At 34.9% G+C, this 27,943-nt stretch overlaps 1 protein-coding gene across 1 annotated transcript in view; it reads right to left on the bottom strand.

Moving 5' to 3' along the window:
• The window catches only part of LOC136026099 (TATA-binding protein-associated factor 172-like), a 246,494-nt gene that overhangs the window by 117,916 nt on the left and 100,635 nt on the right, over positions 1 to 27,943 (bottom strand). The window contains exons 22-27 of the mRNA XM_065702380.1: positions 22,367 to 22,506; positions 18,737 to 18,878; positions 13,834 to 14,142; positions 7,731 to 7,883; positions 5,372 to 5,499; positions 2,108 to 2,233 (exon numbers count right to left, since the gene is read on the bottom strand). Of these exons, the coding sequence (XP_065558452.1) occupies positions 2,108 to 2,233; positions 5,372 to 5,499; positions 7,731 to 7,883; positions 13,834 to 14,142; positions 18,737 to 18,878; positions 22,367 to 22,506 (998 nt within the window). The remainder of the gene's footprint in view (positions 1 to 2,107; positions 2,234 to 5,371; positions 5,500 to 7,730; positions 7,884 to 13,833; positions 14,143 to 18,736; positions 18,879 to 22,366; positions 22,507 to 27,943) is intronic.

Consider the following 27,943-nt stretch of genomic DNA (forward strand, 5'->3'; position numbering starts at 1 on the left):
AGGAAGCAATTTTGCAGCAACCCTGAAGTCTTAACTTACACCCAAAGGACAATTATACCACCGGATTCACCACTCTTAGATCTATCCATTCGCTTAGTCATAATTATGATTTTACTCAGACTTTTTACTGGAGAAGGATCTAAGCTTAGTTAAGAAATAGATGAATTGTCATTTTTCAACAATTTATTGGTGGCAAATTGGTAGCTGTAGCTCGTGCCGAAGGGACAACATACACGTATCACAGGATTCCTTGATCTCAACTACTCTATGACTAATAACCATTCTCTTTGTCAATCCATTTGGATCCAGAATTATGGTATCCTTTGACTTTTTCTTAAAGAAGAATCCGAACTTGGTCAGAAAGTAGGATAACTATCTTTTCTTCAACGATTTTAAACAAATTTTCAAGTTATTTTTAATCCAAAAATCCCTGTTAACTCAATTTCACAATTTTGGTTCGGAAGATGGATAGAACAGAACTCAGCTATGGAGCATTAGAAAATTTTGCGTCTTTCATTGATAGATTAAAACAATAGGAGAGCAAAAAAAAAAAAAAAAAAAACAAAAAAAAAAAAAAAAAAAAAAAAAAAAAAAAAAAAAAAAAAAAAAAAAAACAATAGCCTATCAAAAGTTCCACAAAGAAAATAAGTCTTAAGTCAGAGCTTTCATTTAAACACAATTGGTAATTAAACGAGATAATTACAGACTACCAGAGGTACAGTGAAACAAGTTATCACAGTTTCCAAATGCTGGGTTTGAGTAAATGGACTGTTGCTTCATTTTCGGTATAAACTCGCATACATCACTGATGGACATGTGTTTCCTACAGACTGAATAATTTTTTTCTGCAGTTTTTTCCAATAAAATTTTATAAGCTTCAGTTACATTTAGTGAGGCTTACCTGGGAGGAATACTAACTGAATGACCAAGTTTGTAGTTGATAGGAAAGGCTTAGCCCTTTAAAATGATTATGGAGTATTTGCTGGAAAGTGGTTCATTGAAAAAGGAACGATGAAGGTGTTAATCATGCAGCATCAGTTTCTCATAACATCGTATAAAAAATCTAATACATTTAGATTAATAAATGGTTCCTGATCTTATTTCTTGCCTCCAAACTTCAACTGATCTGTTTACATTTTTTTTATTGCTCAAACATACCGAGAACTCGGCGTAAATATACGGGACTAGAATAAAAACAACAAAAGATGAGAAAGAAAGAAAGAAAGAAAGAGAGAGAGAGAGAGAGAGAGAGAGAGAGAGAGAGAGAGAGAGAGAGAGAGAGAGAGAGAGAGAGAGAGAGAGAGAGAGAGAGAGAGAGAGAGAGAGAGAGAGATTATAAGGTAAAGAAAGAAGACTCCTTTCTAAATCCTCACTTTTCAAACTTCATGGATTCAAAAAAAAATTTTAAAATTAAAATTTCAAATTAAATTCCTCGAATTAAAAACATACAAAAAAAGCAAAAAAAAAAATCAGATTCTTGTCTCACTAATTATTACTCTACCTCATAAAATCAAGCTCTATTTCAGAATGTAAAACAAATTAACGTTCGGGAAAGTAAATAATAAACAAAATGTTCATTAAAATATTTTTTTTTTTTAATTCCGAGTCACTTAATCAAAGTACTTTTTGAAAGTTAAATTTTTTTTCCTATAAAAGATATGAACCAAAAAAGTTAATAGTACACTTAACAGTTATTACGTATAAAAATGACAGAGTATTCTGTAATAAATTTTGACTTGCCGTAAGTCGAAGATTTTTATTTTGATAATAAATGAGCTACAAAGTTATCAAAAGTATTTCATCAACTATAGAAAGCAGGGAGCTTATCGAATCAATTATATTGTAATTTGATTAGTATTCTAATAAAAGATTGTACCTCTTTTTATATCTTATAAATGCGCATTTTAAATAACAATATAAAATTTTCAAGCACATTTGTCAGAAGAAGAAAAGCCTACTACAATTAGCAAAACAATCAAGTAATTCCTTATTATTTGAATTAATTTGCATCATAACATGTGTATTAAAAGCGGCCATTGGCCCTCTAAGCCCTCTCCAACACTGAACAACACATACAAATATAGGTGAGGTATATAATGGTACTTACTTGAAAAGTTCATTCTCAATAATATCCAACATGCTTTTGAGCTGACAAAAAACAAGGGCTCTATGAGGTGCTACCACAGAATCGCCAATGTTTTCGCTTCCAATACCGCAGTCACCAAGAAGTTGTCTATAAAAAGGAACAGATAAGAGACACATTTACATACGAAACTAATCCAAAGGTGCAGAATATTTAATACACATGATTATAATATGTGTGCATGTGTGAATGAAAACTTATTTTATTTTGTATCCGAGTGTGAAGAGCTATCTGAATTGCGGAAGGAATGTTTTGCACGAAAGTTTAGGAGTGAATGTTGGCTAATTGAGTGGATGGCTGAGAGGGACACATGTGCTATTAAACAGTTGTGCAAGTTTCTTCGTGTAGGGATTCAACATAGGGAATCATGTTTGAGTGGATAGTTTGTTAGGTGTATTGTTTAGCAGTCAAAACGAGGTTGTATAGTTGTATTCTGTTCCTGAGTTATGTTTGTTGACTGTATTCTGTGCATTTTGGGATTCTTTTGTTGTCCTTTTTGATTGTTTCGATTTAACTAAAGTTATATTTTGTTACTGAGCTTGTTTGTAGACTGTATTATGTGTTGCTATGGCCCGCAGGCTTTTTTGCAATAAATCTTCCTTATCTTATGGAGAAACCCTTGTTCTGATATGTGAAAGAACATATACAACATATAGCAGAGTAAAAGCGTCAAAACATCAATTATGATCAGACAGTCATTGACTTCAGTAGAGGAAAGAAGCTCTTTCTAAATTCGAAAAGAATGTTACAAATAGGCAAATACTACAATACTATATCAATAAATTATCATTTTGATATTACATTATAAATTATTACTAGAATATGGTGTATTTAAGGTTATAAGAATATTTTAAGGTTATGTTAATTTTGTCTTTGTTGACAAACAAAGAATGTTACAAATAGGCAAATACTACAAGACTATATCAATAAATTATCATTTTGATATTACATTATAAATTACTTGTTACATATCATTGTTCTTAGGACTAAAAGCCTAAGCTATCATTCAAATGAAGCTCCCTAGCTGATGAAGCGGTTCTTCACCGAATAAAAATTAGATGCAAATAACACAAGGTACTACAAAAGCCAAAGAATAATTATGGAGAACACATCTCCGCTCAATGGAAAAAGGACACTTTTATTTAGCTTTTACATAATTTTTAATTTACATAATCTATGCTATTATGTAAATTTTACATAGTCAGACTCTACGTAGAAGATATATTTTTCAAAAAAAAAAAATATACGTTAGTATTTTTGATATCAAATATATATTTTTGAAAAGTATATATGTAATGTCTTATTGAGAAAGTCATTTAATATTTTATATATAACCTATGCGCATATTCACAAAGAAGTAGGTAAATAACACGAGAATTGTTTTCGCGATCCAAATTTCCTGCACGTGACATTTCGTGAAACAAAGCCATCAATGCTTTTCCGAGACATAAGAATTCCCACCCTTAGATTGCTACCTTTTTTCAGGCCAAGGGAACACCAAAAAGGTAAAACAATTAATAGTTCAAGAACAATGCTAACGGTATAGTTCACTCAGCAAAGTATCAAAAGCTAAATTTACGATTTCCAGTGAAATGATTATACGCATACGAATATAATTATACTCTACCAAGCACAAGAAAGTAAGAGGAGGGTTGTTGGGATCAAATGGCCATTCCAAACGTCAATATTTTTTATGATATTTCATATTTCCACGGAATATAAGTGTTCTTTGCTACCTTGAAAAACCTATCGCCTCTCCCCCGTCCTACACTTCCCCAAATATATTCAATATATTCAAGAAAAATCGTTCGTGGTACCATTTTATTTATTTATTTATAACGCACAAAATACAATGGAAAACTGTGGAGTAGAAAACAAAAACAAAAAAGAAAATCATAAACCCTATAAAGCAACAATAATCATACGATTCTATAATAAAATATAAATAAATTGACTCAATTCAAAAATAGATGGCCAAAGAGGGTCAAAAGTACTAATTGGCCCAGGGATGTATCGAAATTTCAAATTTACGATTTTCAGTGCATTAACTGTAGAAATTGGAATAGGATTATCCCGTACCAAGCACAAAACATAAAGGGAAGGGTTGTTCGGACCAAGTGGCTATTCCAGGCACCCATATTTTTTTAGATTTTTCATATTTACACAATACTTATTTGTTCTTTGCGATCTTGATAAACCTACCCCGCACTTCCACAATATACGCACTCCCTCAACATATTTAATTTATTCAATAAAAACGCTCGTGGTAAAATGGGTCCAACAATATACCAGAAGTTAAAATTTATTATTACCAGTGTATTAATTGTAGAAATTGGAATAAAATTATCCTTTATCACGCAAAAAGCACAAGGGGAGGAGGACGAGTTGTTAGGGCCCAATGTCATTCCTAAGGTTCAAATTTTATGAGTTTTCATTTTCCGTAAAACATACATGTTCTTTATGATCTTTACCAAAGGAACAGAGAGGCAGACAGACAGACAGACAAACTACCCGCTCCCCCCTCCTCCAAATGTTACTCCGTGCGTCCCTATCTTCTATACATAACTGTATAGATCATGCTCCCAAAACAAAATTAGCCTATAATGACTGGATGCTTTTCGTCTTATCAACGACAAACATCTTGGAAGACTTTTAGTCAATATTTATGAAAAACTACAATAATTAACATTAACTAGAATGCTGGAAAATCCCGTTATTTGGTTCCTATCTAGGATAAAACACTCTCAGATGTAGGAATAGACTTGTATGAGATTCCAGGAGCAGGAGAATGGTTGCCTCAGTCCCATCCCATTCCCATTTTTTTTTTAACTTTCCAATAAATTCCTATTTTTTCATAAGAATCGCTAGTTTTTTTAGTTTAAAATTTTCCTCTATCCCCAAATATGTTCCTGCGTAGGCAACTGGCCTGTATATTAAAAGATGTACGGGACTCTTACACCCTTCTCACATACTTGGACTCTTTTTCTCGTAGGTCAATCTTGACACATATCTATAACGCAGGCAACAAGATATGTAATAGATGGTCTTTTTAACACCCCAAGAAAGTAATTTATTCTTTGAAATCAATGAACAGTATTCTGATTCTTCAAAAAATAAGTCACGGGAAAATTGAAGAAAAAAAAAAATTAAAATCCGATTTAGGTTCGTGCCATGTTTAAGAAAACAAAGAACAATTGAAACGGATGAAAAGTTACCAAATTTACTTACTTGAGAGAAACTAGTTTTGCAGAATGTTTTATGTCATCGATTGAAGAGCCTTGAGACATGAGTTCTGCAGTTATCGTTTGGCTTTCAGGATGACTAGTCGTCAACACCAGTTTAGGATGGTTACAAACCTTGAACATAGCAATGAAATCAAGAAAAGAAGCTAACTAATTATTGGTCTTTTTACTAATGTTAAATACAGCTCTCCAGACAGGAGGGAAAAGGGTGGATTTATTTTATGATATTTTCTAGAGTCTAACTTTTCTGTTTTTAGGCATAACAAAATTTACTTTCTTCTGTAAAAACATAGTCTTAAAGTACCTTATCAAGTATATCGCATGCATACTAGTGATTTGAAAGTAATCACATTTTACATAACAAGTGGAATTATACACCCAGCATATTCAAGAGCCTTGATATATCAAATCCTTAACTATTTTTTTGCCATATGGTATTAATGAAATCAGGGAAAGAGGCTAACTAGGTGTTGGTATTGAAAAAACTGTGGTATACCCAAGTAAAATATTGAGAAGCACGAGAAGGTACTTTAAGACCTGCTCCTCCTTCGGGTCCCTTACCGATGACGAACTTGAAAGCTATATTGTCATTGGTGCACAAAAGCTTATGTTCACACCTTCTATGAATCTATGATACGAATATATTAACTTTTAGTTTTCTTTCAAATTTGGATTAGTACCTGTCTCAGAATCAGAAGAACAAACACGTCAAGGCGCTGGAGAAGTATCTTTCATTCAGGTATTGGGTATAGTGCAATTATTACAAGAAGCGTATTATCGGCTAAATTACTAAATCTTCATTTAGGAGAAAATGAATAATAACAAGGTTTAAGAGAGATGTATTCGATAGAATACCTAGTCTTTCTAAGTTTTCTAGTATTTGTGATGTTAAGTGTATTTGATCTATTTCGATCACTAGTCTGGACTATTGAAAATCTTCAACTTAAGACATTAACGGAAGAACTTGTGATATAAAATCAAGATGGGAGTAAAACCGACGTTTTATTAAAAACAATAAAACCAGGTAACCACAAATCAGTGATCAAGTTTCGGCCTTTTCATGAATCATCATTATTCCTGGTTACCCATTTGACCAAATACACAAAAAATGACATTATTTGCAAATAAAGATGATTCACTTTTTCTTCCTTATCGTACGGCTTGAAAAGCTGCTCCTAAACAATCTATTTCTTGATCAAGGAGGTTTTATGTCTTACTGTTTATGGTGTTCATAGCACCCACCAGATCTGTAGCAACCTCCAATCTTAGGGCATGGGAAATTGATGTGCTTCAAATTGTGAAATATGACGGCTGGGCTAATGCCAAAACGTTTGCAAGATCTTACGGCAAGATAAATAAATGTTTACAATATATTTCCGTGATTTAATTTCAAATGTTATGTATTATTTGATTTATTATCTTGTATCACATTCACATTGTCTTAAAATATTCTGATTTTACAAATAGAGATATCGGTTATCTTTGGTTTTAACTAAGGTGAAAAAAAGGGCAAAGAATACAGCATTGTATTTTGAAATCCTTACTGGCAATGCTTCTGTTTGATGGCCTTCAGCCAGGGAGTGCAATAGGGGGGGGGGGGGGGAGCCATCATGTGCTTTCGTATACCCTTCATGTTTACCTTCCCCAGGTTTCTGCAGTAATCCATTAGAGCTGATTCGACTCTGACTAAGCTTAAAGAGTTACGTCACTGACTCCCATTCAAACCAAATAACCAGCGAAACCAGGACTCAAACCCCGGTCCTCCCAGACTAAAGATCACAAATCTGACCCTCTAAGCACTCGCCAGGTCATTTAACTCACAGTCAACTTTAAAAACTCAGTTAAAATCGAGGGCAGACTTAAGGCGCTCCTCTTTGGATTAAAATCTATAAATTAAATGAAAACTAACCAAGTTTGAAGTGTGGCTGGAATTCTGATCCATAGAAGAAGCACCAACGTAGCTCAGAGTTCAAGTGCTCTCCCAATTCCCTTCCCGGCAAACTCTCAGCACTTAACCATTAATTTAATCTCCACACTCTTTTTATGGACTTTAAAATACTGATATTATTCAACACAGGCAAACGGAGGTGTCTGTCTCAGTTGAACTTACAACTACAGCGGCGTTCCAAATTTAGTATTTTTATCAACCCAAATTTATGAAGGATATTTTCTCTGGGTCACTACTTGAAAATTATCATTGGGAATAGAAACATAAAACAAGTAACGGGTTCTCAAAGTCAGAAAAACATTGGAGATTTTTCAGTTCAAACTAACCCTTGAACTTACCAAACTGTTATCTTTACTTCGATTAGTCTAAAATGATTAATCCATAATGGGCTACTTACCTTTCTCAAGTATTGAAGTGCTTGAAACACGTGAGTGGTTCCAGCTATAGTTTCAATATTTTCTAAACTTTCTTTGATTTCGTTATGCATGGAACTATCCGCAAATGTCTGATACAGCTTCCTTTGGAGAGGACTTAGTTCACAATAATAATCCTGCGAAAATGAACTATGGATAAGGATCCGTTGAACATAGAGATGAAGTGGAGCTATGTCTATTCGGCCATGAGAGTAAATAGGAAAGGAAAAGGAAAGAGAAAAGGAGATGAGAAGGAAAAACAGAATGTAGATCTTTTTTTCTTTTTTTTCCCTGGTTTACATACGAAGCATTTATAAGCAAAAACAATTATGTCTATTTTTCTATAAGGTTTTTAAATTTTTGGCATTAAAATAATTGGTTCGAATACTAACTGTTACTTTCAAAAGGGTTCTTCTTTTTACGTTAAAGCAAGTAGTAGATTTGCATTCATTTAATCACAAAAATTCAAAAGGTGAAAAAAAAAAATGTTCACTCATAATAATAAACATGTTTGGTTTACTTTTAAACGGTAATATTCAATATGCAATACTTGCATATCCCCAAAACCCAAGATCTTGACTGAAGTCACAAGATCCTGGGAAAGGGGTATTAGGTCTCTCAATTCCGCTTCGCAAACGAAGTATACATTATATGGTTAACCCTCTACCTATGCTTGCAAGAAGTTAGCACCTACCGCGCTTTATCAGCTACCGCGGTTTATCAGTTTGAAGACGATCCTAATACAGACATCTCAAAAGGTAATTTTGTTAGATTCAGTGGAATACCTTCAAATAGTTTTTTGGGGGGAGGGGAGGGGGAATGAAAGTGGCCAAGTGACAAAGGTAACACATTCAGAGTGATTGCATTTACTCATTGCTGTTATCAAAAAGCCAATTTTTTGATTCATTAAAATCCTAAGATCTCTGTCAAATACAACAATTAATGGAGAACTTTGACGGCAATTTCATCCAAGTCTTTAGACAAAAGACCAGGGTAGAAGAAAGAAAGATGTTTACAAAAACAGTATAAAAAGTAAGACAAGATTCCTTAGATTTTCGTTAAAATCATTTCCTTTCGAAATTTGGTAGATCTTGCTAGATTGACTTGCCAAAGAAAACGGTGCTATTGATCAAACAGTTCGTGGTAACGAACTGTAGTAAGGAGCGACCCGGCTCAATAGTAACCAAAACTCTAAAAATTGAATTTTGATATCAATAGCTACATCAAAAGAACCGCATTTTAATGCTGATTTTATATATATAAGTTTCATCAAGTTTAGTCTTACCCATCAAAAGTTACGAGCCTGAGAAAATTTGCCTTATTTACGAAAATAGGGGGAAACACCCCTAAAAGTCACAGAATCTTAACGAAAATGAAACCATCAGATTCAGCGTATTAGAGAACCCTACTGTAGAAGTTTCAAGCTCCTATCTACAAAATGTGGAATTTTGTATTTTTGCCAGAAGACAAATCACGGGTGCGTGTTTATTTGTTTGTTTTTTCTTTTTCCCAGGGGTCATCGTATCGACCAAGTGGTCCTAGAATGTCGCAAGAGGGCTCATTCTAACGGAAATGAAAAGTTCTAGTGCCCTTCTTAAGTGACCAAAAAAATTGGAGGGCATCTAGGCCCCCTCCCACGCTCATTTTTTCCCAAAGTCAACAAATCAAAATTTTGAGATAGCCATTTTGTTCAGCATAGTCGAAAACCTTAATAACTATGTCTTTGGGAATGAGATTACTCCGCCACAATCCCTGGGGGAGGGGCTGCAAGTTACAAAGTTTGACCAGTGTTTACATATAGTAATGGTTATTGGGAAGTGTACAGACGTTTTCAGGGGGATTTTATTTTGTTTGGGGGTGGGGCTGAGGGGAGAGGACTATGTTTGAGGATCTTTCCTTAGAAGAATCTGTCATGGGGGAAGAAAAATTCAATGAAAAGGGCGCAGGATTTTCTAGCATTACTATAAGAAAACAATGAAAAATAAACATGAAAACGTTTTTTCAACTGAAAGGATGGAGTAGCCTTGAAACTTAAAACGAACAGAGATTATTACGCGTATGAGGGGTTCTAAAAATACTTTAGCATAAAGAGCGAGGTATTTAGGAGCAGATAAATACCTCGCTCTTTATGCTAAAGTATTTTTAGTAATTTTCAAGTATTTATTCTATGGCCTTTCTGATTCAGGGGTCATTCTTAAAGAATTGGGACAAAACTTACGATTTAGTGTAAAGAGCGAGGTATTAACGAGGGTACAAACCCCCTCGTATACATAATAAAAATATAAGATTATGAAAGTTTGTTACGTAAGTTAATTCTTAAGTTACGTATATTTTTTACTAATAAAAACATTCGTTAAAAATTAAAAGTTTTAGTTGCATTTTTAAGTAACCGAAAAATTGGAGGGCAACTAGACCCCCTTCTCCACCCCTTATTTCTCAAAATCGTCTGATCAAAATTAAGAGAAAGCCATTTAGCCAAAAAAAGAATGAATATACAAATTTCATTTTAATAATTTATGTGCGGAGAGCCAAAACCAAACATCCATTAATTCAAAAACGTTCAGAAATTAAATAAAAAAAAAACTGATTTTTTTTTTAGCTGAAAGTAAGAAGCGACATTAAAACTTAAAACGAACAGAAATTACTCCGTATATGAAATGGGTTGTCCCCTCCGCAATCCCTCGCTCTTTACGCTAAATTTTGACTCTTTGCCACAATTCTATTTTTTAAAACAATTAAAAGCTTTAGTGTAAAGAGCGAGGGATTGCGGAGGGGACAACCCATTTCATATACGGAGTAATTTATGTTCGTTTTAAGTTTTAATGTCGCTCCTTACTTTCAGCTAAAAAAAATTAGTTTTTTTTATTTAATTAAAAACAGGGACGTGTGTATTTGATCAATAGGATATTACGCGCCAAAATTCAAAATATAACAGTTAAATGCCAATAAAAAAAAAAAACTTGCGGCTAGATAAACTGCTTGTGTCTAATTTTAGTGGCCCGGTTGTTTGATTGATATTATTTGCTACTTTCGGTCCAAAATCTTCTACCACTTCTACCACTAACAACTCACTCCGCCACCAAATTGCCTAAGACTAATATAGCTGCGCACGTTCCTCCTCAACCCCAATCCAACATACTCTTCATTGAATATATAAAGAATGTAATTCTTTGAAGTTCCAGCCTTAGAGTAACTGCATACGAGTGGATTCTTCCTATCTTCGTAATGATTTTTTTTCTTAACAAATATAATCGGTGGCGCACCAAGTGGCAAATGAGACCGAAATACTCATAGACATCCATGCCAACAACATTTATAGGCATACTTGTAAGGGGTGGAGACCAACGACGAAGCTGCCAACCAAGCTAAGGTGTCACTAATTTTGTTGGATCCTTTTCAGGACCTTTGGCACCCTTGCAGGAGTGCCATTTCGGGAAGAGAGAGTAAATGCCCTCCTCTCTTAAGGTTTAAAATCCTCTTTCTTAATATTTTCATTGAAAAAAAAAAAAAAAAAAATTACCCTTCTTAGTTTAAAAGTTCAAAAACACTTAAACATTTTAACTATACAAAATCAACAATGGGGCGGTAAAACTGATACGTTCAGTTATGCTATTTTTATCAACACCGGAGTTTTTAGTCCCTCTGTCCCTCTACCTATCCCTCTCTCTCCTATATTCCTATCTGTCTAAGGGTTCCTCAATCAAAGGGATAGATTGCAGGAGAGAGAGATTGATAGATAGTTATTAGTCAGCAAAAGGCTTGAATAGGTAAAATTCACCAAAAAAAAATTTTTTCCTTCATTTTGTCTAAAATTACCATAAACTTCTACATATGAATTACCACTAACACCCCACACACAAAAAACCATAAAAATAACATATTTATCTAGTAAAGAAGAAAGACTTTACTTTATCTATTTAGTTGTTTTTTTACTTTCATTTGCTAAGTTTTGACAATTGTCGAGAAAAAAGGATGGTAAACGCCGTGAAAGCCAAAACTGTGACTAATTCATTACTGTAACTAAATAAAACTCAAAAGACTGATTATTTTCTGAAGAGTCGTGAATTTCAGAAAGTTGAAACGAAGGTTTCAAATCTATCATTATTACTACTACTACTACTAACAACTCACCTCAGCACTAAGCCGCCTGAGCCCAACACAGCTATACAAACACCTCCTCCATCTTAATCTATTCAAAGCCCCCCTCTTTACACTCCCCCCCCCCAGGGAGTTCTCATTTCCCTTAAATCTTTCTTTATGACATCCTGCCACCCCAACCACAGACGACCTACTTTCTGTTTAGCCCTAGACAGTTGACCATAAGGACAATCTTCGGGAATCTGTCATGCCACATCCGCAGAACGTCCCCTAGTCATTTCAACCTTTCTCTCATTATAACCCTAGAAAGCAGGATTTAACCACACTTATCTTACAGTCTACTGCTTGAAATACGGTCAGTCATCCCGGCAAACCCGAACATTCTGTAGGAAGTTTCTCTGGGAGACATCTAGAAAATCTTCGTCCTCTTTTTGGAGCGCCGTATTCGGCGAACCATATTCAGAACCATATTTGACCACTGTCATCACTGCAGCTTCCAATATTCTAATCTTGATCTGGAGACTTATCTTCTTATTCTTCAAACTTTTTTTAAGTGTCAAAAACACCATGAGCCTTGGCTATTCTACTTTTAACATCTTCACTGCTCTCGCCGTCTTTACTAGTAATACTACCCAAGTTAAGCGAACCTGTCTACCTGAGCAATCTTTTCGTTACCCAACGTCACCTTTTCTTCTTCACATATTCATAGCCTTAGCTACTTATTCTTCTTAACATTAATTTTCAAACCTATTCTAGTCTGAACTTGCAAAGCCTAGATTATTCTTTTTGAAATCTGGCTTGTTCGTCTCTTTGTTCCTTTAATGTGTACTAGTTTTTCTTATTCGGTATGCTGTGAGAAATAAAGTCATTACTGTTATTAAGTTTTGTTTGAAAGGTGAATGATAAACCAGTGAGGACTTGGTGTATGATCAAACAATATTCTAGAACAAAAGGACTATTAGTGATCTAGAATCTAATTTCAATAAATTATAGACAGATTTCAAATTTAAAACAACTCTGTTAACTTAGAGTGCCAAATTCATGATACAATCCGAAAAAATACACATAAAACTGAAAAACTCAACTTCAATCAAGACATATTGACACATTGAAGCGTATTGGGTTCATCAGCCACTTTACCTCGTCTGTTACAAGATCACCTTAATATACTGTTTATAATGTATTTTTACTTGACTAAATAATTTTTGGAAGAACATCTTTAAGGACACACCTCTTTCATTCGTCTGAGTAAAAATGAAAGAGTTTGCCTATGAATGCCCTCCGAAGCTAATGCTCCTGAGCTCTCAAGTTGAGACTAAAAAGCTAATACCCTAGCCGAGTTAAGTGGCTAAGTATAAGGGTTAAAGGAAACGAATTGCGTTCATCAACCACCTCGCCACGGCTGTTGATCATGAATTGAATATCTTGTTTACAATGTATTTTGATTGCCTAATAATCTTAGGAGGAATATCTTTCAGGTCATCTTCCTTCATTTGTCTGAGCAACAATAAAAGAATAGGCCCGTGATGACCCAAAGCTAATGCCCTTGAACCTTCAAATTGAAACTAAATAGCTCATATACTAACCAAGACAGGGAACGTTTAACAGGTTACGTGTAACTTGTAACGTTTAAGTCGATGGGCATTGGAGTCATCAATCCCACTGTTAAAAATATGTCCATTGTGAATGAAAATCATGTTGAAAGTGTATTTTGCTTATCTAAATAACCTCAGGAGCAAGATATTTCAGGCTCACTTCATTTGCGTGAGCAAAAATAGAAGACTGCCTGCTATGAGCCTCCAAAGCTAATGCTCTCTAAGCCTTCAAATAGAGACTAAATAGCTTCCCTAACTACCATAAACCGATACATATACGGAGAGAGGGTGAGTTGAAGGTATCTGAATTATAAATCGACACTTGTTGAAGTCACCAACTACTCTACTGGCCAACCGTGAATGAACATCCCGCATATGATTTGTTTTTGCTTACCTGAATGATCTTGGGAGGGAGGTCTTTCAGGACATCTTCCTTCATTCGTCTCAGTAAAAATGGAAGAGTCATCCTGTGAAGAGCCTCCAAAGCTAACGCTCCCTGCTCCTGATCCTTCGAGCTAGCTTTAGAATCCCTGCTTGCTAGAATGGGCTTCGAAAATCGAGCGTTAAAAGCTCTTTCGTTACCAAGAAACCCAGGCATTAGAAAATCAAAAAGTGACCAAAGTTCTAAAACATTGTTTTGCATAGGTGTCCCGCTCAAAATGAGACGATGTCTGGACTGGAGACGTTTTAAAGCCAAAGAAACCTGAAAAAAATAGTAAAGGCTAAAGCTCTTTGCAAAGCTAGATATGGGGAAAGCTGTAGTGAGTCTCATGAAATACATGCTTTGAAAAACTTTAAACCTAGAATGAAACCACAGAATAGTAATAGGCAATGGCAATAAAACTGATAGTATATAATGGGCGATCCACAAATAGTCAAACCTGTTGACAGAAAAAGTGAAGTTTTTAAATGATATACGCACTTTCCTTGATTTTAACCCATAATTACACTACAGAAGAGGAAAATACAAATTTCAATAAATAGGTTTTAAAAACCGATCAGCACTAATTTATCGCAACAATGTGTTTGGGAGTGCTGCCATCTAATACTTCATCATATTTTTCTTTTCTAGATTCATTACACAAGTAGGAAAATTCCTGTGTTCCATCTTTCCAATTAAAAATAATGTCTCAAACTTTCATTCTGACTGGTTCATCAATTGAAGATAATAAATTGTTGGCGCAGAAGTGCTTAATTTTGATTTCATTCACAAGTGTGACTATGATGTGGCCGTAATCTATAGGGAATAAGACATCATGAAGTAGATTTTGAAATTGTTATTTAGGCTATTTTCAATGAATATAAAAATTTATTTTGAATATCCGTGTAAAGTTTATTCATGAGGCCAGACATCAGAAAGGTGAACCAGGACGTTGTTGTATTGTATCGGATTAACGACGCTTCTTGACTACTAAGGTCCCTGCGTCGGCCCTGCAGTGCATTCCTGCAGCATAATTCGATCTCTGGGTCCCGTAATACCAAGCTAAGGTCAAACCCACTGCGCCACCACAGGACTTACAAGGTAAAACAGGACGTTGACTTTGAATAAAATATGTTTTTAAATAAAACAACACATTTCAAATATCATTTCTCATTAGAATACTTCTTAAAATTAAAAATGCGCACTCGTAATAGAACAAAAGAACTTTGATGTGTGAGAAAGACCAAAACTGTTCTTTGAATCAGAATATCAATCTAAGAAAACATAAACAAAAACTAATAATAAAATAATATATATTAAGACTTAAATTCATGGCTTGTACAATTTTTCTTCGTTAGGTTTAAACTAAGTTCCATACTACTTGAGGACAAATCTATATTTCATTTAACAGTATTCTTATTCTTATTAACACTATTAAATGTTATTAAATTCCCGTCATTTAACAATTTTGTTAAACTCTTCTTTTGCAGTTACTAAATGCAATAAGGCGAATGCTCCAATGTACCTAGCTTCGCTTAAGTGCTGCCTATACTAACATGAGATACAGGATTTTAGACTCACTTATCTTGCAGTGAGAGTGCGGCTCTTTTATGGCTTGAATTCATCTTTGTTTTAAAGACTAAAGCTCTAAAAAACATGTTTAAAGGTCAAATCTACAGAATTTCAAATCTCCACCCTACATGAATGGCATTTACCAAAAACAAGCAATGCTTTGGGTATTGTTTTGGTACAACGGCTATGACTATGGTACGACAATCTTTAAGATCAAATATGAAAAGATTTTCTTTTCATTCCTATAATATTTACCAAAGAGCAAAATAAAAATACTAAAATCTTGAAATAAAATATTAAGTACAGTAAGGTAATGATACACAAAAATAGCAAATACAAATGAAAAAAAATGTATAACATGGAATAAAAATGCTAAAGAGCTTGATTTTTTTTTTCATTTCCGAATGAAAAAAGGTAAAATTTTCCCCCCTGATAACAAGAAAAGCTGAAATTGGAGGCTAAATATGAAGCGTAGACGGTCATGACGAATTTTTAGGTACATTTGTATACTAAAGCGATTTATTCTTTTTTTTACTATTCAAAATTCTTAGACCATCCTCTTTAAAAGAAAAAAACGGTTTTGTGAGCTCACGAGAACCAAGCGTTTAATTCTCAGGTATTTTTGCAATCATAAAACATTTGCCTTTTCTGATCAGAGAAACAAGGAGATCGAAGAAAATGCCATAAAAGTGATCATCAAGAAGGTCTCCTACAGTGGCACCAATCCACACAAATGTGGAGGTGATGCAATAATGTATTTTCTAAAACTAGGGAAGGCAATTTTGTAGTTTTTCAATTTTTTTTTTTGCAATGAAGATACAGAAGAAAGATATTTTTAAATGGGAAACCAAAAAAGCTATTTTTCGGAATCAAGGGGGTGGAGCAAATAACATCAGAGGACACATGTCCCCTCCCTTCAACTTACACCATTGCCGTCCTATTGGTAGGAGAGTAAACTAACTTCATGAAAAAAGTTAGGGCAGTTGCTTGGTTAAAAACAAATATTTAGCGTTTTATACTCACGCCTGAGAAATCCGCACTGAGTGCAAAAACAAAATCAGAGAAAGTAACACTCAGACCAGAGAAGTTATACAAAACCATGTCAGAATTTTTGTCTCTTATGGTGTTTCAAAGAAAAAGGAAAGAGTAATCAGGAAAAACCCGGATTCAAAGATATCCTAGCTGAGCATATCAAAATAACGCACTTCTTAATGATTTTATATGTCTTCTTTGTTTTCAACATAACGTTGAATTATACAAACATAGCGTTACAATGTGCGGCAAACTCAGGCACAGCAGTCTCCTTAAATTTGATAATTTCCACCCATCTAAGTTTCAATATTGCATCTTATTCCCGTCAAGAAAGCTATTTCTTTTTCTGTGTAATTTTGCTTCATTTTTTCATTCTTTCAGAAACATATTACCATCGTTTAAGAACATCAAAAAAAAAAAAACAAGAGCAGACATATTCCAAAATATAAGCCTAGGGTAAATAATCGCTTTTCGGGCGCTATTTTCTTTAACATCTTACCAAACCCTCATATAACAAGCCGAAGAAAAGGGATGGAAGACTCATTTACCATTCAATATTTCACCCCCTAAACATTCCCTAGAGTGACACAAATTTGTAAAAAAAAAAAAAAAAAAAAAAAAAAAAAAAAAAAAAAAAAAAAAAAAAAAAAAAAAAAAAAAAATCCAACAGCATTAGAGGAATGAACAATTAAGCGACTAGTCCAAACTAGTCTCTTATATAGAAATATAAAGATAAATTATAAAGAACGAGGAAAACATTCTTTCAATGCTTTCGAGACGAACTAATTTTGGTCGCATCCACATTCCGGGGCACTAAAATCCCAGAACAGTCATTTTTCTACGCTGAACAAACACTAAAATAACTAATTTTGTCTTTTAAGGATGCGTAAATTTCTTCTCATTTAAGTCTTAAACCTCAAACTTTATATCCATTCTCCAATATAAGAATGCACATTTTTCTCAGTGAAATTTCTCAAGAAAAATCTTAAACGAAAGCACGAGCCTTTTTCTTTTTTTTCTTTTCTTTTTTTGATTGAACCTTCTCCCATTTGTTTAGATGTTATTACCATGTGTAAAACTTGTTTCTTCCATTGTCAGACATGCGATTGGGTCATTTATCAACGCCAAAGTAAAACAAATTTTAGCAGTGGTACGAAGTTGTCGCACTCGTTCCCTGACTACGCTTGCACAGGGAGTACACTTGCACGTTACCAGAGAGTTTCTTCTCTACTACAGTTTCCACAGCGCTCTGCAAATTTTGAAATTTTTATTTAATGATTAATTAGATGAAAAGTTTTACACTCCTCACCATCATTTGGGCTTCAGGGTTTCAACCCTGATACCCAGAAAGGGCCGCAAAAATTTTACATCAGAAATGTTATGCATATAGCCTTGTCGTATTTTATCGTAACATCAATGGATAACGTTTCTTGGCATATAGAATCATATGTCAAGTTTCTTTGGCATTCCATAAATCACGAATTAGATATCTGATAAAATATAAAAAAAGAAAAATTTTATATTTGTTTATTTGAAATCCAAGCAGTACCGAAAACGCTACCAGAGTTTCTACTCTATTACAGTTTCCACGGTGCTCTGCAACTTTTGAAATTATTATTTAATGATTAATTAGATGAAAAGTTTTACACTCCTCACCCTAACTACCATTTGGGTTTCAGGGTTTCAACACGTAAACGGGTGCACAGACTTCAGCAGTAGCAAACAAATTGATTGATACCAATTGTTCTGGTTCACAATTAATCCTGACAGGACAAGACATACAGAGAACCTTCAATTCCCTTATTCATGCCATTATGCTGCTCTAAATTGCAATAAATGGTCAATTTTCCGATTATTGAATCGTTTAGAAACATGTGTTCGAGCCGGAGTATTCACATCCAGATTCTTTATACAAGTAATGATCCTTCAGTTACCGATAAGAAACACATTTAAGTTCGCAAAGGAGTCAGAGGGGAGAGCGGAGGCGGGGGGGTGTACATATCCTGCCCGAGTTTAACAATTTTTTGAACGAACATGGAAAATGACCTTCCTCTTGTAAAACTGACAACATCCTCAACCTGAGTCAGACTACTGAATAAATCAAAGAAATCTTTTCCCTGATGAATACTGTAATCTAGCCCTAGAATTCAATTCATAAAAATTAGAAGCTGGTTCTTTTCATTGCCATGACGATTACTCATCACTGACGATATCAAGTTTGTTTGACAAATTTAAAAAATCAGCTAAAAAATCATAAATCAACAAGACCTACCTTCGATTTTCCATTTTTAATAGCATGTCCCTCATCAAGGACACAGTAGTTCCAACGGATGCTTTTAAAATTCTCGAAGTCAATTCGAACGATGTCATAAGATGCAACGACTATATTATGTCCTTCATATTTTGACCATATCCTATAAAGAAATAAAATGAATAAAATTTTATTAGTTTATAAAAGAAATAAAATTGTATTAAAATTTCATGAAATAGAATTTCAAAGAGAAGAAATGAAATGAAGAGATTCTATAAGAAATGAGAATGGAGTGAACTTAAACAAAGAAACAAATAATATTATTATTTTCAAAGTCTTAATACACTCATACACACCCTGAATAATACCTTACATACCTTAAATACGACAGTGTTAACAAAATTAATCTAGGAGTGAGTGAGTGAGTGAGTGAGTGAGAGAGAGAGAGAGAGAGAGAGAGAGAGGAGAGAGAGAGGAGAGAGAGAGAGAGAGAGAGAGAGAGAGAGAGAGAGAGAGAGAGAGAGAGAGAGAGAGAGAGAGAGAGAGAGAGAGAGAGAGAGAGAGAGAGAGAGAGAGAGAGAGAGAGAGAGAGAGAGAGAGAGAGAGAGAGAGAGAGAGAGAGAGAGAGAGAGCGAGCGAGCGAGCGAGCGAGAGAGAGAGAGAGAGGAGAGAGAGAGGAGAGAGAGAGAGAGGAGAGAGAGAGAGAGAGGAGAGAGAGAGAGAGAGAGAGAGAGAGAGAGAGAGAGGAGAGAGAGAGAGAGAGAGAGAGGAGAGAGGAGGAGAGAGAGATCGGTATATTTAAAAACTTAGTATTTCAAATGGCATAACGATTAGTTCGTACTTTAGGCGGTAGAAGTTTATTTTGTAACACAGTTCAACTATTGGGAGGACTGGTTCAGGAAGTAGTGATCGGTGGCTCGTATTGGCTAGGACGGATTTTCCAAATTGCAGAATCAGGTGTTCAAGCCGGACCTTAAGTGGAGATAAATTCAGTTTCGCGAGGGCTTGATCACAGGGTATGTCGTGGTTTCGGAGTATAATCCTTGTTACTCTTTTCTGGACGGACTCTATGTCGCGTAATAGGTACGCCGTGTGGATAGCAGATGGACCGTGCCACACCGGCACGCGTACTCAAGCAACAGGCGAACATAACACATGTAGGCACGGAGAAGACTTTCAGTATCACACCCAGAATCACTTTCACCGGTGTTGGCTAAAATGAATATTGGCTCCTCAAAATCTTGCTGCTTCTAATATTTAGAGACCATGAAAATCTTCAACATTTCATTAGAAACATGTGGCCAAAACAAGTATCTCACAAATTTAATTGAGTCTAAGTCTAAGAAGTACTTGAAGAAATTGCACGAAATTCAGCAAAAATTGTTTTTTTTTTGGATTAACCTTTAAATTAATATATTCATGAGAAAGAAGTACAGTTTTTTTTTCAAATTCATTATTGCATTTCTTGTAAAATAAACATAACACAATATAAACGTAAAGTACATAAAATACAAACTCGAAAGGAAACACCAATGAAGGACCAACAGTTAAAATTGCTGTGAGAAAAAATTAAAAATTGTTTGACGGGCACAACAAACTGGAAAAGTCAATGAAATATAAAAGACAATTGTCGAAAATAACAAATCAATAAAAAAAATTTAGAGGACCTATAAGGTTAAAAAGCGGCATTCCCTTCGTTACCTCTGAACCTAAACCACTTACTCTTAATAAAGATTATCCACAAGATGATGTATCTAGCCCCCATTCAAGTTTCCAACAGTACCTTTCTATACGAAAAAGGCCAGAAAATGATAAAAAAAACACTTGAGAGCCTCACTTTTAACTTAGTCACCGTTACCGCGTTGAACCTGAGCACAATCAGAACTGTACATCTTCAAAAAAAATTCCAATATGTTGTCTTAGTTTCTTACGTTACGTCGTAAAGTTACTTTACGAGTTACTCCGGACAAAGTTACTTCATGATAATTTGTGCATGTCACCATGGCCCAATTAGGCTTTTGTGTGAATAAATCTATCTATTTACCCCAACAGACTCCAACATTTCTTTGGTTGATAAACCAGGCAAGACCTTTAGGGCTGTAGGATGGAGTAAACATAGCAAAGTAAAGTACCACTAAAAAAAAGAGAAAAAACTTACCAACGCAATAATTTCAGTAAACATTGAGTATATGATACAACACTCTTTGACAAGTAGCTGGTGTCTTATTTTAATAAGAACAGAGAATTCAAATCACTTAGCTACTATTTAGAGTCGCAGATAAATTATTTTTTAGAACTTTCAAATTTTGCAGCAATTTTCAAAATACACAAAAGGTAAACTATGTCTGAGTTTTTTTTTTAAATCATCATTATTAATGAATGAAATAGAGATGTTTCCAAAACGAATGTCACTAATGATATCCAGTTACTTTTGAGCAAATATCAAGGACACAATATACAGGAGAAGCCACAGCCCCTCTTTTACAAGTAATGGATAGCTAGATGTACGGTGAAAGCGAAGGTACAGGAGAAGCCACAACACTTCTTTTACTAGCGGCAGATGGTTAGATTTAAAGCGAAGGTATCTATTATTTTGTAAAGGTTTCCTGTAAACTGTAAAATCGCGATTGTGGATACAAACGAATAATCGACACATCCAGGAACTGTGTTTTCCCTTCTTTTTTGGTGTCTAGTGTGCATTATATGTTCAAAAGTATGTATCAAAAGTATTGTATGTTCAAAAGTATTGCATGTTCAGAAGTATGTATCAAAAGTATTCAGATGGTAAAAAAAAACGTTTTAGGTCATACTAACCCAATTTCCAAACTGAGAATACAATATCCATAAAACTTCCCCAAGATATATTATCAAGAAAGGACAGATTTAGTGGCCAATTCTCAATAATGTTCGTCGTTAATATCAGCCTGATACAAGCTTCCCCTTTCTTTTATTTGAACAAAGTCTCAGAACTGAAATACAAGGACATTTTTTTTTTTTTAGATGAACAAATAGGCCAGTAGTATCACAGATGATAGACCTAGGTCTTAAAACCACACCGGTTGGACATGCTTTCCAATAGTGATTTACAGGCAACGACGAAGGAAAATTCTTTGAGCATTTCGAGTCTATTTCTGACACACTTGTTCATTAAAAACAAAAAGAACAAAAGAAAGACGATAAATTAAATTAGACAGAATAAGAATAAAAGGCAAGAGACCGCAAATGTAAAAATCAATATAATATACAAAGGCAAACATAAGAGAGTAATAAAAAGCAAAAAAGCAAGAAGAAAGAATAAAAGAAGTAAAAGACCACGAATTAAAAGAATATCGTAAATCGTTTTTGAAGAGCTAAAGTCTAAGATAAACAACATCGAATCATAAAAATACGGTGTTTCAATTCCAAATAAACCAGCAAAGAATAGCAAACTTTTTAAAAATATTTTAATGACAAAATGAATAGAACCAATTAATTAAATCAGGATGGGCCTATACAATAATTTTTTTTGAGTTTTTAGAGGACGACCCAAACATTTCATCGTTTTCAGAAGTACAGCGGTTGGCAACCCTGCATTAAAAACAGTATGGATAAAAATTTCTTAAGCTGATTTTTAAATTCTGTAACATTATTTCCCTGTTAATATTTACTGACCTTTGCCGTTCTGATGGTGAGCCGGCGTAATGTAAAGGATTTAAAATCTGCTTGCTGACAAATCTATTGATTTCCTCAACCCAATGACCAGTTAGGGTAGGTGGACATACGACGAGTGACATCTTTTGGTCATTTTCACCCTGAAAAGAGGAAAACTGTAAATGCAAGCTTCTGTCTATATATATATATATATATATATATATATATATATATATATATATATATATATATATATATATATATATATATATATATATATATATATATATATATGGCTCATGATGAATAAGGAAGCTGCTAAGTCTTGTTTAGGCTGGGAAGAAATTAATAATAAATACTTATTGCTCATTTTATGACTAAAAAGTTCAGAGTATCAGTTTTAGTAGTATATGCCCCTGTAGAACCGACTGACGGAGATACTAGTGACTCAGATGAATTTTACTTACAGTTACAGGAACAAATAGACAGGGCCCCAGGTAAAAATATGGTGTTTTTACTAGGAGATTTTACGCCTACGTCGGTAGAAATAGGGATAGATGGTACCCTAGCCTAAGTAAATTTGGCGTAGGAAAAGAAAACAGTAATGGCTGCAGACTTTTGCAATTTTGTAGGCATAACAATCTAGTTATAACCGATACGGTGTTTGGTCATAAAATGGCCTATAAGTTAACATGGATGGTATTCACGTGATGGTAAGATATCAAACCTTATTGATTATGTCATAGTAAATTGAAGACGGGCAGGATCAATACAAGATACTAGGGTATATAGGAGTGCTGTTATTAATGTTAAAAGTAAAGATTACCATCTAGTAGCGTCTTTAAGTAGCGTCATTTAAAGCTGACATTTTGGAAGGGTAACTACCTCCTGGGAAGTTATGATGTTGGTAGACTCCAGGATGAGCATTTGAGAGAAATTTTCCAGGAACAGTTGAATTCTGAACTTGAGAGTTTAAAATTTGACAATGTGGAAGATGGTTGGAATAATTTTAGCAAAACAATTTGAGAAGTTGCTGATGGTATCTTAGGAAAGAAAGTTAGGACTGCAGCTAGAAAATTAGTGAAAAAGCTTTATGTTTAATTGAGAGGAGAAGGGGCTTGTACAAGAATTATCTGAGTGATAGATCATATGAAAACAAAAGGAATGGAAAAAAAGTGGAAAAAGCATTAAGATATGAACTAAGGAGGTGTGAAGTGGAGGCCATGGATGAAATTGCAGAGGATCTGGAAGTTGCAGCTAGACAGCATAATAATAAAATATTGTACTGGCATGTAAATAAACTGAGAGAGAGTTGTCAATCCTGACTAGTCTCAGTTAGAGATAGGAACAGGGCCATAATAAGTGATAAGGAAAGAGTTAAAGAGAGATGGGCAGAACATTTCGAGAATGTGCTAACAGAGTTGCAGGAAAAGATATAGAGGAAAATAAAAGTTTGTGATACCTTGGATGTGAAGGAAGATTTGTTTTGTGAGGAAGAATTAGCGACAGTATTAAAAGGATCAAAAAATTATAAGGCTCCAGGTGCTCATAGTGTGGTAAATGAGCTTCTTAGATATGGTGGCTCTGAGGTTAGAAATAACTGACGACTATGAACCTGATTTTTGAAAAAGGGGGAAGTACCTAATGATTTTAGGAAAACCTTAATTAAACCACTGTATAAGAAAGGTGATAAGAGTGAACGTAGTAATTATCAAGGCATTAATCTGGTCTCTGTAGGTAGCAAATTACTTAGTAATGTGATACTTTTCAGACTGAGAGATGTTGTAGACAAAGTTTTAAGTGAAGAACAGTATGATTTTAGACAAGGTAAAGGTTGTGTCGACCAAATTTTCACTCTTAGGTTAATAATTGAGAAGTGCCTAAGTTGTCAAACACCTTTGGTCCTCCGTTTGATAGATTATGAGCAAACGTTCGATCCTCTTGATAAAGGAGCTTTAGCAAAGGTCTTATCCTTGTATAGTATACCAGACAAATACATTAAAGTGATTAGTGTTATGTGCGAGAATAACACGGCTGCAGTTAAGGTAGGAGTTGAGGTTAGAAGCTGGTTTAGTATTAAATCAGGAGTTAAGCCGGGTTGTGTTCTATCCCCCTCTATATGGATCCTTTTGATGAACTTTGTCTTATGGAGCACAGGAAAGGCGATGGGGGACCACGGAATCAAATGGGGAGGAAAAACTTCTGAATTTAGATTATGCTGGAATTTAACCATCCTAGATGAAAGTGTGAGTAAAATGCATGAACTTTTTTTATGAGTTCAGGGTGCTAGAATAGGTGTGAAAATTAATGCTAAGAAGACTAAGTCACTAATGCTAGGAATAAGTGAAGATGAAAAGGTAACGCTAGGTAACGAAAAGATTGATTAGGTGGGCAGCTTCACTTACCTTGGTAATACTATTAGTAGACGGTGGGAGCAGTGAAGATGTTAAAAATAGAATAGCCAAGGCTCAGAGTATTTCAGTTTAAAAAAAGCTTGGAAGAGTAGGAAGGTAAGTTTGCAAACCAAGATTAGAATATTAGAAGCTACACTGATAAGAGCGGTCAAATATGGCTCTGAAGCATGTGCGCTCTGAAGAGCGGATGAAGATTTGCTAGACGTTTTTCACAGGAATTGCTTACGGATTGTTGTGGGTACCCGGCTGACTGACCGCATTTCAAACAGTAGGCTGTACGAAAAATGTGGTTTAATCCTCCTTTCTATGGCTATAATGAAAAAAAGGTTGAAATGTCTAGGGCACGATGTGCGGATGAAGGATGACCGATAACCGAAGATTTTCCTTTTCGACCAGCCGTCTAGGCCTAAACGGAAAGCAGGTGGTCTTCATTTGGAGTGGGAGGACGTCATAAAAAAAGATTTAAATGAAATGGAAACTTCCTGAGAGGGCGTAAAAAGGGAGGCTCAAAACAAGAACGTTTCTTAGTGACAGGTTCCAAGTCTGAACTTTAGTTTGTTTTCCATTTCAATCAAAATTGTTGTGATTTCGTACCAAACAGTTCGTGGTAACGAATTGTAAGTAAGGAGCGATATCGAGTGAATAGTAACCGAAACTCTAGAAAATCGAATTTTGATATCGACAGATTTATCAAAACAATCGGCTTCTTATGTTGATTCTAAATATATAAATTCATTAAGTTAAGGGTTACGCATCAAAAACTACGAGTCTGAGAAAATTTGCCTGATTTTCGGAAAGGTGTGGGAACACCTCCTAAAAGACAAGGAACCTTAATGAGAATCGCATCATCACATTCAGCGTATCCGAGAATCCTAATGTAGAAGTGTCAAGCTTCCATCTGCAAAAATGTGAAATTTTGTATTTTTTGCCAGAAGAAAGATCACGGATACGTGTATATTTATTTTTTTTCCAGGGGTGATCGCATCGAACCAATAGTTCTAGAATATAGAGAAAGGGATCATTCAAATGGAAAATAAAAGTTCTAGTGACCTTTTCGAGTGACCAAAAAGATTGGAGGGCAGCTGGCCCCCCTACCACCCACCTTTTTCCCTAATTAGACCGATCAAAATTCTGAGATAGCCGTTTTGTTCAGCATAGCTGAAAAGCCCAGTAAATATGTCTTTGAAGATAACATAAGCCCTAACAAACCCTAGAGAAAGGTTTGACGGGGACAATTTTTCGTGGGGAGGGAAGTTACCGGGGATGAACTTTCCAAGGGAAATTCTACACTGGGGGAATTTGCCAAGATTCCTATACAAAACTCTTTTTATTTGTCTTCTTTTTTCTTTGCCGACTCAATTTTACATGTGGAGATATTAAGGGGAATTGTACGGATAAATATTTACCGGGCTGGAATTGTCTAGAGTACCTTTCCGTAAGTGGGGGATTTTCCACGGGAGAGTTTTTCATAAGATAAATTCTCCAGAAGGAATTTCCTGCGGGAGGACCTTCTACTAGGGGTGGCGGGTATCTGTGAGAAAAACTTTTCACAGAGGGCTGATTTCTGACATGATTTTAAAAACAATAAGAAATTAAAGTCTTTTTCAAATGAAAGTGGGTTAAAAAAAATGTTTCAGTTGGAATCGTCAGGAAGAAATTTTCCAGGGTAATTTTCAGCTAGAATGGAATTTTCTGGGAGGAATTTCCCTGATTGGGGACAGTGTTGGGAAATACTTAAGTATAAGTAAAAGTACTTAAGTAAAAAATCTGGGGACTTGTACTCTACTTAGGTAAATAATTTCTAAAGTACTTAATACTTATACTCAAGTAAAAAATTGAAGTACTTAAGGGTACTTAAGTACTCAAGTACTTTCTTCATGGCACAGAATAAATTATACCGGTATGACGCACGGCCGATGCGACAAATTGAACTGCCTATATATTAGTGGATGAATGGATTTCTGTCTTTGAGAACCGCAGCTTCCAACCCGGCGCGAAATTTCAAAAAAGGACGCTATCATGGCGGAACTACCATATATATTGAACGGAAAGTTTTTTTGTTATAAATGGGAAAATTCAGAAGGATGGTGCAGTATCTGTCACATGCAAAAACTGCCCAAACAAAATTCTGAAGGGTCACATGCATGCAACAACGAATTTCCACAAATATCTCAAGTTGAGTTTGACACAGCTTACTACAGTGTGTTTTCTAGTTATTTTATTTTGAATTTTCTTTTCTTTATTTATTAAATTTGTCTTTTGTTGCATTGATAAAAGTAAACCAGGAGGTACTCCAAAAGAAGAATGAAACAAAGGTAAGAACTGGTTAACTTTACTTGTCACAAAATTGGAAAGCTTGCTGACATATGTGATGCTTTGCAAAGACCAAGGCTAACTTCTCGTGATGTTGAGATTCTTGAAGAATATATGAAAATTATGGAGCCAATAGCAGTAGCACTGGACATTCTTCGGGGGGAGGGAAAATGCTACTTCGGCACTATTTATCCTACAATCAAACCGCTTGAACGGAAGCTCAAAATGCTGAGAGATTTGGCGAAAGTCAGCGAGCCTTTGGTACATGTTCTACTTGTGGGTTTCGAAAAAAGATTCCCCATGATCCTGGACGAGAGAGTTCTTTATGCAAGAGACTATGTTATTGCTGCTGCAAATCATCCTTTCTTCAAATTGAAGTCGTTTCTTGATAACCAGAAGGATGTATCAGTTGAACTCTTGGTGGACGAAACGAAAAAGGTCGAAGATTTAACTGACGAGGCTGATAAAGGTAGCTTTTTGTCTGGAGATGAATACTTTGATCTTAGTGATGAAGAAACAACTCGTGATAATTCTGGCAATCGTGGCCGTGAAACCAATTCTGTGAAGGTGGTTGTTTAGACATATTTGAATGAGAGGCGAATGGAACTATCTGTGCTTAAAGTGTATATTCACACTTTACTAAGTGTATCTTTACACTTACAAAGCGTGCTCTTTACGCTGTTGCCGTGAAACCAATTCTGTGAAGGTGGTTGTTTAGACATATTTGAATGAGAGGCGAAAGGAACTATCTGTGCTTGAAGAATATATTTACACTTTACAAAGTGTATCTTTACACTTACAAAGTGTGCTCTTTACGCTAAAGATAACCTCTTTGTCACAAATCTACTTTTAAAAGTAATAAAAAACTTCA

This window comes from Artemia franciscana, chromosome 4 (genome assembly GCF_032884065.1).
Source record: "Artemia franciscana chromosome 4, ASM3288406v1, whole genome shotgun sequence".
NCBI classification, from domain to species: Eukaryota; Metazoa; Arthropoda; class Branchiopoda; order Anostraca; family Artemiidae; genus Artemia; species Artemia franciscana.